This window comes from Limulus polyphemus, unplaced genomic scaffold (genome assembly GCF_000517525.1).
Source record: "Limulus polyphemus unplaced genomic scaffold, Limulus_polyphemus-2.1.2 Scaffold166, whole genome shotgun sequence".
Lineage (NCBI taxonomy): Eukaryota > Metazoa > Arthropoda > Merostomata > Xiphosura > Limulidae > Limulus > Limulus polyphemus.
Genome location: NW_013665776.1, coordinates 819,705 through 836,377, shown reverse-complemented (window position 1 = coordinate 836,377; position 16,673 = coordinate 819,705). Strand labels below are relative to the sequence as shown.

Here is a 16,673-nt window from a genome sequence, read left to right as displayed (position 1 = left end):
CTAAATAAAATGTTTTTTAATTGTGTACCAGTTTAATGTTGAATATTATTTATGATTTTAACAACATTTCCACTTTGAGTGTGAAGAACGTTATAGATTCTGTACCTCTTTCTTGTTCCTGTGAAAATGATTTATGTTGTTTTCATTAATAATAAATTGTTTTAATTTAAAAAAATAGTACAAATATGTTTATTTAAAGTTTTTATTTTGTAAACATAAATATACAAGCATTGGTACGTGAAAAAAAAAACTTCAACTGATTAACACCAGCCATAATTATAGTTATCAGGCTTACCTTCACAATAGTTTGAGGCAAATTCCTGTATCGCCTGATCACATTCAATTGAGCTCCTTATTGAAAGCAATTTTGGGAGAAGATTTTGAAGGGACTGCACAAAATTATGAGCATTCTCTCGTTCTTGCTGTGCAAACTCATTTCGCATTTCACAAAGTTTCTCAACCCTTTCTCGCTCTGTTTTTCCAGCATCTTCCTGTCCAAGCAAAGTCCGAGGAGCCTTTTCTCTTCTAGCTCTTTCTTCTTCTGCTAATCTTCTTTGTTCTTCTTCTAGTTCATGATTCATCTGAATATTCATACATGAAAAACAAATCTGAAAGTTTTCTTTAACTTATTTTGTGTTCATTATTTTTAACACAAACACATTCTGTTCATTGTGAACAGCAATGTGCTTTGAAAAGTGATCTCTTACAATTATTTATTCGTTATTTTCAAATATTTACATTATTTTGCATTCCATGTATATTCAACATATTTTGCCAAGTTAGCTTTCTAAAATCAACCTCCTCTCATCTAAAAAAAACCCCTTAAAATCAGTCAATAAAACAGTCAAACAAAAGTTTCCTAATATCAGTCAGTAGAACTTGCTACCTTTTGTTCACTAAATGACATGCCATATTTTCTCATACCAGTCAATAAAAACTTCCTCTTCATTTGTGTTCTCAAACATATTTCAGTGAATAAGATTTCATTCAATCTAACTGAAAAACAATATTTTCCTTATAATATGTTGATAAAAACGTCCACTTCTTGATCATTACCAAACAATATTTCATTGTAGAGTAGGTTATTTAATTATGTATGATAATAAGACTGATAATAAATTTTAGCACATCTTTTTTTATACATGTTTCCAGTAGGAACAGTGTAGCAGCATTTCAACCACATATTTTATACATTGCAAGCTACTGCCAATATGACCTTTTGCTCAATTCCAGAGCTCATCAGATCTGCTAGGCTCACAACAAAGCCTTAGATTAAATGTTCTTTATACTAGCCATTTATGATACAAACTTTATGGTGTCTAAAGCCTAAACTGATGAAAAATGATCTGTTTATTGGTAGTTTATGTGATATTACATCACATTAAGAGTGGTAAACTGATGAAAAATGATCTGTTTATTGGTAGTTTATGTGATATTACATCACATTAAGAGTGGTAATAATTTTTATCACATCTTTCTTTACAGGCTGTATATTCCAATAAGAAGAGTATTATAGCATTAACAACAAAGCATTTTGCTCAAAATTTGATGTCCCATAAATGACTGACATAAATTGCATTTCAGTTGAGGTGTCATGTGTTACAAGTCCAACTAATCTGAAGAGCTCCGATATTAAGCAAAAGACCTTGTAAAGTGGTGGACAAAATGCTATTATACTCATTTTAATGGAATCCTGTACAAGGTCAGTACTGAAAGATGTGATAAAATATTATTACCAATCTTATTATGACATAATATAACACAAATTACTGAAAAGAAGATAATTCTTCTCCAGTCTAGGTATTACATACGATAAAACCTTTTTTTTTTAAATATTTATAGTACAAAATACCTACACATCTACACAGTAAACATAAGTTCAAGATTTCTAAACTTACCTCCTCCTGTTCATTGTCAAAACCTTCCTCAGGTCCTTCGGTAGTCCCTGATGATTCTGTATCTGATGCAAGAAGAAAATCTGCTTTTTTTTTATTTTCACCAGTTTCATTAATGTCATCAGTTTCTATGGATGTGTGACTGTGATCTTCCACAATGTCAGCTCCATTTTCAATGACACTGAATGCTTCATCAGTTTTATCTACAACACTTGCACATTTCCTTTCTTTACTGCTATCTTCTGTGTCTAATTTACATATTTCAATAGACTGGTTTTCATCATTGCTAACAGAATTTCTGTCGTCTGCTTCTAATTCTTGTTCATTTTGTTTCTCTAGACTAGTGCTTGAAATTGTTTCATCAAACTTCTCTACAGACTCTTTCTCATCTAAAACACTTTCAATGTCAACTATGTCTTCACATCCTGTTGAACAACAACTATCAGTAGACATCTGAACATCATACCTATTTTTGAGTTTTTCTTCAGTTTTGTCAGTTCCAGTTCTTCCTTGATATTCTGAATCTGTGTAATTTAAATCACTCTGGGTCGTACATGTTTCATTCTCATATTCTACTGAATTCAGCTCCTTGTTTTCTTCATAAATATTTGAAGTGTCATCCACTTTATCCTCTACTCTCTGGGTGTATTTACCAAGACTGGAACTTTTGTCTTGAATGCTTGTTTTATTTCTTTTATCTTGAGCCCCTAAAAACCACAACAAAATCATTAAAATGCATTGAAATTTCACAAGAAATAATAATAAATACATCTTCAGTCCAAATTAAACATATAAATAAAACTCTCAAATTACATAAGCTTTCACTTACTATTAATAGCCCTTTATCATTTTAAGAACTGAAAAGCTAATACTGTCACAATGTGGAGAACAACTTATCACTGCCTTGCCTTGCTTAGTAACACCCATTATGTTATCTCATACTTTCAAAGCCTACAAGAAACTAGTCTGAAAAGTTTAAAATAAGTATGTTTCTAACTCTTACCCATCTTGGCCAACCAGCCCTATAGTATTTCTTAAGAGAAAGTTAAACATAATTAAGGAATATATGATATGAAGCACACACATCTTAAGAAGATGAATGACTTCAACTCCTTTTTGGATTACATTAATGGTAATTAATCATCAATTCATTTTGAAGCTTGCACCTGGTTCTAATTAATAGCTAAAAAGAGGTTTCATTAGAAACTAAGTACTAAAAATTTAATTGATTTTATGGTTTCATTGACAAAACTATGAAAGACCATGTGACAAAATTAAATCTAATTATTATTACAAATAAAATGTCAAACTGTGTAGCAAGTGTCTTTAAACACTAGAAAATATACAGTTTATTTACAGCATAATGAAGAATTGCAGTGTAAAGTTTGATCAGTTTAAAGGTCAAGTTAACTTCGAAATTCATGTTATATTATATAATATGATCGTCAAAATTCAATACTTTTAATATACAAACGTTTTGATAATTAATAATTGGGGATAAAACGTTTTACAAAAATTAATTAACATGCTAAAAGTTTTCAATGCCCTTTATTTCCAGTTGGATAGTTTTACTGCCCAGAGCCTCTATGAACATTGATGTTTTTTCCTCAGTTACTATTGTAAAACCTCCAGTATTATGTAATATCTATACTAACTCGTTCATGCATATTCTATACTTTTATTTCAATACAAGAATGTTTTTGCAATTAAACAATTGACTACAGCTGCTCTAAGTGCACATAGAATTTTTGCAAGCTATATACTGTACACGGCACACTTGCATTCAACTGCCAGAAGCAGACCAATTTGTTTGTTTTTGAATTTCGTGCAAAGCTTCACGAGTGCTATCTGCACTAGCCATCCCTAACTTAGTAGTAAAAGACTAGAGGGAAGGCAACTAATCATCACCATCCACCACCAACTCTTGGGCTACTCTTTTACTAATAAATAGTGGGATTGACTGGCACATTATAATGCCCCCACGGCATGTTTGGTGGGACAGGGATTCGAACCCGCGACCCTCAGGTTGCTAGTCAAGCACCCTACCCTCCTTGCCATGCCAGGCCCAAAAGCAGACAAAACCATATATGGTAAATCAGTAGTCAATGGGTTAATACTGCAGGTTTTACAGAGCAACAGATGAAAACATTAAGGTTCAAAGAACCTCTGGCAATTAAGACTATCCAAATGGAAATAAACATCAGAAAAATGCTTTGAACACGTTAATTAGAATATCATTTTTGAAGAACTTTTTTGTGCATATATACACTTTCTATAGTTCAACTAAAGTTAATGAAATACCATTAACCACTAAATGTACAGGAAGAAAATATATTTTTTTAATTTGTTCTATACCTACATTTACTTTTTTAGAAAACTATAAAGATTTTAAATTATTATATTACGATTTAACTCTGTAATATGTTTATATCATGAAAGGGAATGTAAATATATATATATATATATATACTTTAGTAAAAATTCTATTTTTTTCTAATATTATATCACAGCTCACAACTATAAACTTTCTTATTCATATGATAAGCCAAAATTTGCTTGCCCATCTCTTTTCAAAACCTCCAAAAAAATACTAAAAGAAACTATGTATCATTTGATTTATACTAAACTGTACGATAGTGTCGAGTCCCATTTAAACTTACAATGGGAATGTACCATAAAGCATGCGTATCAGTGTTAGACTATTAGTTCCAATTTGCATTTCCAATAATGTTAATCAGTTTGAATATTAGAATTAGATTCTGTGTGAGCTTAGAAGAACTTGTCTGGGATTTTACCATTCAAACAGTAAAAAAACCTCATTATTACATTATGTGTCACTTGTTTGTTCAAGACACTTTTGATTTGATAAAAAGTATATACAATTTAACTTCAAACCTTTGTAGTCAACATCATGTAAGTTTGTATATAGGCTGTTGATGTGCTGCACATATTGATCTGATATGCCTTCTCCTGTTGCTAGGTGTTCCAAACTTGACAATAATGCAACAGTGCATGATACACTTGCATAACAAACACTTGTGTCATTGCTATGGCAACATTCTTCCAGAGAATCCATAACACTGGAATTAAAATAAATACATACATTAAAGTTATTGAATGTGTTACATAAATAGAATAATGCACTTATCTGATGGTTCATCATAAGCAATTTCACGCTAAAAATTTTCTACTTGTAGTATAGAAGTATTTAAAATAATTGAAAAATCACAATGATATTAAAACACAAGGAACAAGTTTGAGTTTCCAACGTTACAATATTTTTAGCATTTCTATTCACCAGTAAGCAGTGTAATATATTTATGAATCAAGTGAGCATAAAATTGGTTTTCTAGCATTATTACTGGATATATGAAAAGCACTTCTATCATTGTGTTTTCTGGTTTTTTAGGTAATGATGGTTGATGCTGCTGGTTGAATGTTTCTAACAGAGCTGTAATTAGACAAAAGATGCATTTTCAAGAGAACCGTTTAACTTCAGTCTGAGCATGAGCATTGAGTCACTAAAATATAACTGGATCATGTATAATATTTTAGTTATTTATCTGATATGTGTGGACACAACCTAGAACAAACTGAGAGCAGGGACTGAGATTTAAAAGACCAGCATCAGTATCAATACTTACTAGATGCTGCACATCAATATTTATTGGTTGTTCATACAAATATTTTAAAAGCTTTGTCATTCATCATTGAAGATAAGCTCTTTCTACTCACAAATCTAGACACTATATTTATGATTCGATCAACAACAGATGTGTAGGTCCAAATATTAGCATTACACCCAGGGTATCCAAATTGTCACCCAGTTATTATGTAGTTTCAGTGTTTTTATTGTCACCATAACATTCACGAAACAAAATATAAAAGTAATTAAGTCGTTAATCCTGTACCACAGAGTACTCTGAAGCAATCCTGAGTTTACATTTTCTATTCCAAACAGAGAAATTTTCAATTCAGTTTTACAATCACAATGATTTAAATAGTTGATTAAACTATTAAAACTATATTCAATTTTCAATTCAGTTTTACAATCACAATGATTTAAATAGTTGACTAAACTATTAAAACTATATTCAGATTTCAATTCAGTTTTACAATCAATGATTTAAATAGTTGACTAAACTATTAAAACTATATTCAATTCAGTTTTACAATCACAATGATTTAAATAGTTGATTAAACTATTAAAACTATATTCAATTTTCAATTCAGTTTTACAATCACAATGATTTAAATAGTTGACTAAACTATTAAAACTATATTCAGATTTCAATTCAGTTTTACAATCACAATGATTTAAATAGTTGACTAAACTATTAACACTATATTCAGTTATGTACCGTTGTGTTCATCAACATTGAAATAAAAGACTGCATAATATTTTAAGTCAAAAGAAAACAGTGTGTATATATATATATTTCATCTATTTATTTTTCATTTAAAGATTATACCTGTAGTCAAAATATAAAAAAGAAAACTAGAGAAGTTAGTATAATTTTTGTAAAGTAATAATGAAGTGAAAACAAATCAGACTTTTTTTTAGCTTGCTTATATCCATGAAAGCATACATAAGCCATTACTGCTTGCAGAAAAACAATTAATGGCTGACTTCTCAGAGACTAAATGAATTCACATCTGTTTTGTGGGGTTGGATGAAAACTCCATTAACAGCCAAGTTTCACCAACTGATGACTATGTAAGTTTGGTCAATATAAATTTTACTAGTAAGTTATTATAAATAAACCTAATTATGTTTGAATCATTTGTATTTATATAGATGTTTGCACATGTGGATGTAAATGTCTGTAAGTATGTATGTGTAAATGTTTATGTGCCTGTGTGAGTGTGGTATATGTCTTTCACAGGAGCTTCCACTGAAGAATGACAGAAGGGAACAACTAGAGCATCCAAACACATTTGTTACTTAATTATAGTATTTTGGCACTTGTGTATAAAGTTAAAATCATAAATAATATTCAACTTTAAACTGGTACACAATTAAAACCATTTTATTTATGGCCTATCTATGGCCTTCAAAAAGTTGACGACTCTACATGTTTTGACGTTACAACGTCATCCTCAGGAGTTGTAACGTCGAAACATGTAGAGTCATCAACTTTTTGAAAGCCATAGATAGGCCTAAATAAAATGTTTTTAATTGTGTACCAGTTTAACATTGAATATTATTTATGATTTTAACATTTGTTACTTTGCTAAAAACGAAATATGCCAAGATGATACCACCATTTTTATAAGAAGTGGTCACACAAAATACAACAATCTCAGACAAATTTAAGGTAGCTTATGTGGCTAATGCAAGCCTCCATATTGTTAAAAAAAACAAAAAAAACACTTAACCCTATGGACACGTCATAATCTTTTTACACAGTTACATTTAAAATATGATTAAACTACTTTATTATCAATGTTAATAAACTTGGTATCGAAATGTTCTTCATAACTCAAATTTTTATATCATCTAAGTTTTAATTTTTTATTTCAAAGGAAATATCTAAATAAATTCTCAACATACACTTCTCACTCACATGACATAGGGACACTCTGACTTATCATTTATAGATTTTTTTTACTTTGCTAATAAGAGCTTCGGATTGTTCAACATGAAAAAACACATATTATAGATATTGTTTGTTTGTTTTTAAGTTACACAATGGGCATGCTGTGCTCACCAGTAGTATTGAAACCTGGATTTTAGCATTATTAGCTTTCAGATTTACTACTGAGCCACTGGGGGACTTATAGGTATTGATAAGCCAGAACATAGAAGTTCAACCTCTTACCTTCTTGATTTACTGAAATATCCACTTTATTTGTCCAACCCACGATGACATGTCCATCTCATATCATCTGTCTTTTAAAAAATGTCTATACCTTTCTCTAACATTGTTACTGAATATGTTTTATAACCAACAGAGAGAGCAAAATCTAAATTACATAAAACAGATGATTGACTGTTCTGTGTTCTGTATTTTTGGTAAAAGCCAATAGTTTGTTACAAGAGCTTAATGTGTTTAAGATATTGTTCCTAGCCATTATAGAATTTTTTTTATCTACTTTTAGCTTACTTAGGAAGCCAGATAAATGATAGTAGTTTTGAGACATTCTTTTCTAGTGTCTAATATAATTTTTGTTCTAAAATGCATATCTGAAAACTACATGAATTATTTTAGGGCAATCAACATAGTGAGAAAACAACAGTCGAGATTTGCATGCCATTAGCTTTGAGGCAACTCCCACATATTTTCACATGATTTTATGTGAATTACACCAATGACAGCATATTAACTCCTCCTATGCAGTTGCCCTCATGAATCTTCATTCTTTGATGAGGGAAATAAGAAAAATGTGAACTAAAAGTTGGGAGGATGGGTGGGAATGTGTGCAGAAGTATCTATCAGAAATACACTTTCAGGTATGGAAACCATTAACTTCTGAGATGACTCACCTCCCACAAAAAGTAGCTAGAATCCCATGTTGATATGGTGGATGGACTGGTGCAAAATTTACCTATAAGAGCACCCTTCAGAAAGCATCCTAGGAATACCCATAGGGTGTGACACCTGATAGCTGAGGCTCCATATAGGCACACCTATATGTGGGAGACCACATCTTGTTTCATCCAGAGTATACTCTTTGTCCATACAGGAAAAGGGAATAGGCATAGAAGACAAACTTGTGTCACAGGAATGGGCAGAATATACTGTACCTTATATGCTCACTTCAACCATCAGATGTTATGGGACTGACACCAATTGCGAGAAGAGGACACGTGATAAGTATCAATGCTCACCTCATCTCGACAGGACAAACTTCAGCTGCAGGAGGAGGGCACTTGTTATGTAATATGGATACTTGTGTACGCCTCAACTCTACCGTTAGACTCTAGAGGACAGATTCCAGCTGTGGGAAAAGGGTACAATATTAGCTTTAGCTCTACTGTTAGACAGACTCTGTGGAACTAACACCAGCTGTAGGAGGAGGGTATGTTAGAAATTCATTAAAGGTTTGTATAGAGTGCTCATCTCAACTCTACTGTCAGACTCTATAGGACTTACACCAGCTGCAGGAGGAAAGCACATTAAACATATAATAAGGACTTGTATAGAGTACGGTCAACTTGACTATATTGAACAGGCATAGGCTGCAGGAGGAGGACGTAAGATATATATATATATATATATATATTGGCACTGTATAGTGAATGTTCACTTCTACTCAACAGAATAGATACTATGGAATAGATTCTATCTGCAGGAGGAGGGCACTGTATTATGCAGTATTACTCAATATTTATTGTGTGCTCACTTCAACTCTATTGAACAGACTCCTGCTGCAGGAAGAGGGCACAGTCACTTAGTGTGTGTGTCATCACAACTCTACATGACAGACTCAGGCTGCAGGAAGAGAGCATGGGTGGCATGAGTGATGTATCTGATTTATATGAAATAGTAAGTAACAAAGGTCTCCCATGTTTCACTCAATGAAAAGGGTGGGGGGATTCGCATGGGAGACACACGGAGAAATCATCTGGATCTTCATCAGTCCTTTGGTCTGGAAAAATCCTTTACTGGAGACACCCCCCCCCCCACGATACCTTAAGTGGTTTTGCAGAATATCTCATCTCACCATGGGCACATAGAGGCAGAACAGATGCCATGAGTGCTTTTTTTTATATTGGCTCAATGTGGCTTTTGGGTTATTTTACCTTGGGAGGCAACACCAGTCACTGATGGGATAGTATGTAATGAAAGAGGGGTTCTGAAACAGAAATAGTATGTATTATTCTCAAAGACAGTGAGGCGATTGAAGAATGGCAACCAGTGAAAGCCAAAAACCATCAGGATATAAAATAGGAAGAAGGTTTAGAGAATGAAATGAATGTTTGGAGAGAGTCCACACGCCCACCTGGAGAAGCTAATCCAAGGGCTGTCAAAGAAGAGATGTAAGAGAACAAAAGGTGATGAATCGAACGCAAAGAAAAGGGAAATAGTCTGTCAGCATCTACATCCTGAAACAAACATATCAACAGAGGAATTGACAGACCCATCCTGTAATGGAAGAAGGAAAGAGGTCCATAGAAAAGGAGTGGTCCTAGGTTGGAGACAGACAAAGGCAGGGATCCCTAAAAGGAGAAGTCCATGATATGGCACACCAAACAGCTCTATAGGACATGGGAATCAAGCCAAATGAAAGGGAGATAAGAGAGAAGTACAATGTACCTACCATGCAGTTGAAGTCTGAGGAAGAAAAGATTGGTTAGTGGAGAGGAAAACATAAATGCAGTGAAAGAGGGTGTGAGGAGAATGTAAAAGAAAGACATCAGAACAATGGTAGTCATAAAAAGAAACAAGTCAGGAAAGAAAGACAACATAAATGCCAAAAAGTCAACAGCTCGAATGGGGCATGCAAGAGATCATGCAAAACCTCATTAAGGTTTCAGTCAGGCAAAGGAGTTTGGTGAAGAGGGTTGAAAAGAACATAGAATGGAACAGAACAGAGAGGGCAAGGAAAGAAATATCTCTTGGTACCAGGAAAAGAGAAAGGCCATTTTGACATTGACAACTAGGACAGGTTGAGATGAGAATTTATCCAAGAAAAGCTGGGTAAGAATGCCAGAAAGGTTGTGCACAGAATTACTGCCAGGAAAAGGGTGATGGAAGGATAAATGAAAAGAGACCCACCATAGATAGTGATAGACAAACATAATAGAATGGCAACAAAAAAAAAACACATTAGTGGAAAGAATGGAGAATGACAAGCAGGAGAGAGTGAGGGGATAATAGGAAGAGACCTTTCTAGGGGTTCAAAGATCAAGCAAACCAAGGATACAATGACTAACATTTAATGAACCTCTGAAAGCCAAAGCAGAAATAAAGCCTAAGTGTGAAAAATGTCCCACACTCAAGATTAAGTATAATTCACAGTTACGTGAAAATTCATGATAAAAAATTGAAGCTTTTGAAACAAAAGCTAAGGAAAACGAAATATAAAATTTCATTACTGATATAAATATTAATAAGTTTAACACAGACAATTAACTTAAACACATATTTACAATACAATGCTGAAGAGATGAAAGAAGATTCATCAGTGCAAATGCAAAATGCATAGGAAGGCAAGTTTGCATGGAGGTGTGTTGCCTTCCTATTGGTGGAGGGCTTTTGACACACGATGATATCATTAGGCAGTGATGCAATTCATATAAAATTAGATAGGAGTTGCCTCAAAGCTAGTGGCATGCAAGTCTTTTTTGGCATATGTGCTGAGGAAGATAGCTAATCTGTGTGAAGAGGCGAGTTATCATTTCAGAATTTATATATGAGAGTTATAATATAATATATTATAAGGTTTATCAATTTTTATACATTTTATTAAAAACTAACTAAAATGTAAATATTGGAAACTTATTAGGTTAAATAAGAAAACTCAAATAAAAAATAATTAAAATTTCTCCTAGAGGAGCAACAGATGTTATTATGGAATGGTAACTACTGATGTAATTTGATAGATTGTTAACCTTAATTTGCCCTAAACTCTCACTGGGTGATTTATTGCTTTGTCATGCTAGTTAGACATGGTTCAAAAATCAACAAAATAATAAAATTTAAAAGAAAGTGAAACTTTTAGGAGTCTGAGGCTATCTAGGATAAATAATTATAATTGTCGTTTACAACATAGTGAAACTTTTAGGAGTCTGAGGCTATCTAGGATAAATAATTGTAATTGTCTGTTACAACATACAGTCATTCTAGAAAACAAATTTTATCTCGTATTTTATAAAATTTCACTATGAATGGTTTTGCTACAATTAGTGTTAGGGTTGAGAAAATAAGAAATAAAGTATAAATCTTACTGAAAAAAAACTTAATATTAGTTAAAAGATTCTAGAGCTTATGGGAATTAACTATAAAAAATGTAAAAAGAATTATTTTTATTCTTAACAAGAAAATTACTTTTCACTCCAACTGAATTTGTAAAGGCTTTGTTAATTCACAGACAAATCTTTAATAAAAATAATTTATTAAATTTTTAACTGTTTTGTGTACAACATACTTTTAATGTTTACTAACAGCTAGCCAAATGTTGTGACAATACACTTAGTACATTCAAAGTTATATAGTATATTGGTTAGATGTTGGTTATAAAGTCAGTCAAACTGCATCTAGCCATATGCATAAGGTTAACTTACACCAACATATGTACACATCAATTAACGTACAAGTGCTCTCTCTTTCTTTCAAGTTACATATTCTAATAACACATACAAATGAAAAAGCACATTATGTCCAACTGCTACTACATATTACATGAATGCAAAAACACACCTATATAATTTTGTTATAAATCCTATAACAAATGGAATACTTATAGGTTCTTACTGGTTTTATGACAAATATTTTTGTTTTTGGCCTATAAATGTAATATAAACATAAATATATTCAGATTCATTACACTAAACATATTATAGATGTATTGCACCAAATGAATTACACATGTATCAAGGTTAACAAAAAACAAAGCAGTAGATTCAGGATAAGTTTAAATAAAAATAAACACACAGAGATCAAAGAATAATACTCTAACACATATTCAAAACAAAAAATAATGCCAGTCTTTACTGGACAACAAAATACACTAAAATATTATCATTATTTAGTATTGGCCAACAACAATTTATTTGTAGACTAACTGGCTGCCGATGAAGAGAAATATAGTAAATGAGAGTGTGGGTTGTGTATATATACCACATTATTATTAAAGTCAAACAAAAGATTTTAGTGCTATATTGCATAATAGTAAATTACCTGCATAAGTGATTACTTAATCTCACATATTAAGAGAGATGAACTCCCAGCCCATATTAATTTGTACAAACATATGTAATACCCCTACACTTGGGTACGGTTCACACCCTGGGAGAATGACAACAAGGAAGCATGGCCAAACAAGTACAAGCTCTATAAAATGGTCACTGTGTTATGGAAGTTGCTTGAGGTGAGAACTGATGCAAGTTTATAACTAATCTAATTCCTACACATATAGCAATTAAAAAAAAACCCAATATAGAAGTGAAAGTAAACAAAATAATATTGTCAAAATCTAAAACAACCTAAATATTATGTCACACTGTAATGAAACACACATTTCGATTAACAATATCCTTTCTTCTTCTTTTGATTTTTTTACTTTTTAATATATTTAGATTTATGTAACAATTAACATTTTTTTTTCATTGTTTTACTGATAATCGGTTCGAAAATTGGAATCGGGCCAATTATTAGATGATCGGGTGACAATTGGAATCGGTCAAATTTGTCGAATTTCCCAATCACAGAAAACCAACTTCCAAGAAATTAAAAATAACACCACCCAGACCACTTTATTCACAACAACAATCTTCCAATTTGTAAGTATGCTTATAATCATGACTTTTTACTTTTTCTTTTTAAAACACAAAAAAAATTTTCACCATCGAATAAAATATCCCCAGTTAAACAATATCTGTTTCTCATTTATTTACATAAGTTGATACACTGAACAAGATAAAGGTTAAAAATAATGCTCTGCACATCCCAAAGCACGCCCATTTCCTTACGGACTGTATGTTAGCAAATAGTTGATAACAGAATGCTATGCATAGAGCTAATAGACACTGTGTGCTTGCAAGAGATCTAAGGGGACTTTTCCTGCAAAGTTCTCGGGATTATATGCCATATGGCTCCCTGTTAGTACCGCACTGTGTATTAGCTCATTGTTTGGGGAGGTCACCAAAGAGCACAACAGCAGATTGATTGAAAATTTGGAATATCCCATTACTTTCCAATGGGAGGTTTGAATTGTGCATGTCACTGTAAGGTGAAAGTGATAAATATGTATATACAAATACTTACAAAATAACTAACCTATTAGACAGCTATGGAACATTCCATTTCATCACTTGACAGTCCCATTAGTTATTAATATGCCTAGTTCCAAGAAGTTACTTTAAAGTTAGTTGTGGCTTGACAAATGTGATTGCTGATTGGTTGGAATGTTTCTGAATGAGAAAAATTAGATATTTTGGGTTTTTCAAGTAGGAAACAAATGGTTGAAAAAGAAGAATCAAGAAGGTGGGCAATTGTCGTAACCAACATTACACCTATAACTAACAGGGGAGTGTATACATCTTTAGTGACAGTAAAAGCTATTATTTCGTGAATTTAGACAAATGGCAAAAGTGACATAGTGTAAGTGCTGAGATTTGATGAAAGCATGTGTGTCGAGCAAGGTAGTGATAAACTTTAAACAATTCAACCAGTATTATGTGGGTCTTCTTTATCATAATGCATTTAAAGTTATTTCTTTTTTGTTTTTTAAGGTTGGAAAGTTGATCATTACTATAAAAAAAAGGAAGGAGCATTTTGTAATAAGGTCAATTTTTAACAAAATGTTTCAGCAACCGATTTGCAGATTTCTTTTTTTTATGAATGAAAACTTTCAAACACTGTCACCTTATTTGACCTTTGGTTGGAAGATTTCATTTGGTTTAGTTTGAAATGTGTAGAGTGATAGCAAAAATTTTCAAACATATGGTTGAAGTGAATGATGAATTTAGACAATGAACCTCAACAACTTGTTTGTCTCTCACAACCGTCATATAACATTATGTATCAATCATGTACTAGCCACAAGGTCATTCAAATAAAAATGGAAAAAAAAAAATATTTTTTTTGCATGGCACATTTAATGATAACTTCAACCATTTCAAAATTTAATTAAGCTTCAAAGTACATTCTCTGTGGTCCTTACAGTTTTTAAGGTTAAACTATCAACAATACAACATAATAACATAATCAACTTTACTGTACATAATCAGGATTGGCAATTGGAATCAGGACGATTGTGCACTATAATAACCAGCAGTGGTGATTTCTGATTGTGACAGGATCAGTAAACCAGTAATTTTTATTAATCATTAAATTTCATGGTATCCATATCTTTAGCAATGTAATATTCTTGTTTTAGTTACTTCTTCATATACCACCTCACACATAAAACTCTGTGTAGGTATTAAATTTATTGTTGAATAAAATCCTTAAACAAATTCATTATCTGGTACAACAAAAAAATGTGTACATTTTTCACACAACACATCACCGCACTTACATTTTAATAAGGTCCAAATCACTGGAATGGGAAGTTTTCCTTTCACCATATAAAGGTGGGCCTGCAAACTTCAGTAACAGCTCAGGATTCCCCAAAAGCTAGAAAGAAAGCACAAGCAATATTTGTAGTCTTTTTTACTTTGAAAGATGCTCAGTTATCATACACATAATTTTCAGGTTTTTGATGGGGAAAGCTCTAAACACACACAAATAAGTTTTATTACTGGTAATATTTAATATATATTAATGAATTTGTGATATAATTACAATGTAAAGATATTTTATTATTATCTGAATACTTGTAGCATCCTGCTTCTTGACTTTGTAAAATGAAGTTATCTTAGACACCTAACCCTATTGTCATGGGCATCCTTTACTGCACATGTCACACAGTTTTAGTGATTTATATTCAAAATTTAATAAACTAGTTTTTGTTTACATTATACCAATTAGTATAGCAGGAAATCATAGCTAATAATCCATATTTTAATAGTATATAAGTTATAAGTTCTTAATTTTATAATACAATATTTTAAAAAATCCAGAGTTTTCCCTAATGAGAGAAATTCAACTTATTTTCTCTATGCATCTCCTCTTCTCTATTTTATTCACCACCCCTCCAGTAAGTACGAAATTTAATGTAATTTACACAATATAAAATCGTCATTGCTCAGACAAACTATAATTTTTATAGTCTTCAATCTTGTTTTGTTACAGAGCCATCAAATAGAAAATCAGACCCTTCTTGCCACACACACCCCTGTCACATACTCTTTTTTCTGGATTTGTTAATCATTCCCCATTAATCTTAATACTATATTCTGTATAACCAATAGAAAGCCAAGGTTTTCATCTATCAAATGACATATTATATTACATGTTTTCTGGCTTGGATGAATTTATAATGGCTATAGTCACATAGTTAGAAAGCCAGAAAAATAGTTAGGGGAAATTGTCTGCTTTTTGCTTTTTCTATGTTCTTTGGTGCACTATTTAATTAAATAAAAATTACTTAGTGCATTAGTACCATTAGTATAAAAAAAAAGTAGGGTTAAGTGTCCTTGACAGTCAACAGCAAAAAAAAAGATGACCCGGCTAAGTACTTTATTTCTTGTTTTTCATGTTTGTTCTTTATTTATTATAAAATTGACTAAAATGTAAAAATAGAGATCTCTTTAGGTTAGTTAGATTAAGTAAAATAAATAATAATATAATAAAAATGTTTCACAAGGCACGCACATGAGCAGCTCTGAGTATATCATGGGCAATGTAATTGGATAGTGTAACATGAGCACCACGTTCCCCAAGTGATTTACAACATATAATGGCATGAATGGTAGTAGTTAGACATGGTTCAAAGGGCAATAAAACAATAAAATTTAAGTACAAATAGATGTATACTGTTATGAGCTTAATGCTACATAGGATAAATGAATGTACACAACGTGGTCACAAGTAAATAGACATCACCTTTTTAGAAAAAAATGAAATTTTTCAGTCATATTCACATGAATTGATATATTTGTAATTTAATTAATATCTAGTAGATCTTCCTTTCGCTTTGTGGAGTTTGTTGATCCTTTGAAGCATC

The 16,673-nt window shown here is 31.9% G+C and overlaps 1 protein-coding gene across 2 annotated transcripts in view; it reads right to left on the bottom strand.

Annotated features, from left to right (window-relative positions):
• LOC106477510 (brefeldin A-inhibited guanine nucleotide-exchange protein 3-like) overlaps positions 1 to 16,673 on the bottom strand; it is a 128,862-nt gene that overhangs the window by 65,608 nt on the left and 46,581 nt on the right. For both annotated transcript variants that reach the window (XM_022381466.1, XM_022381467.1), the window contains exons 12-15: positions 15,084 to 15,181; positions 4,791 to 4,975; positions 1,899 to 2,602; positions 296 to 581 (exon numbers count right to left, since the gene is read on the bottom strand). In XM_022381466.1, coding sequence (XP_022237174.1) covers positions 296 to 581; positions 1,899 to 2,602; positions 4,791 to 4,975; positions 15,084 to 15,181 — 1,273 coding nt within the window. The remainder of the gene's footprint in view (positions 1 to 295; positions 582 to 1,898; positions 2,603 to 4,790; positions 4,976 to 15,083; positions 15,182 to 16,673) is intronic.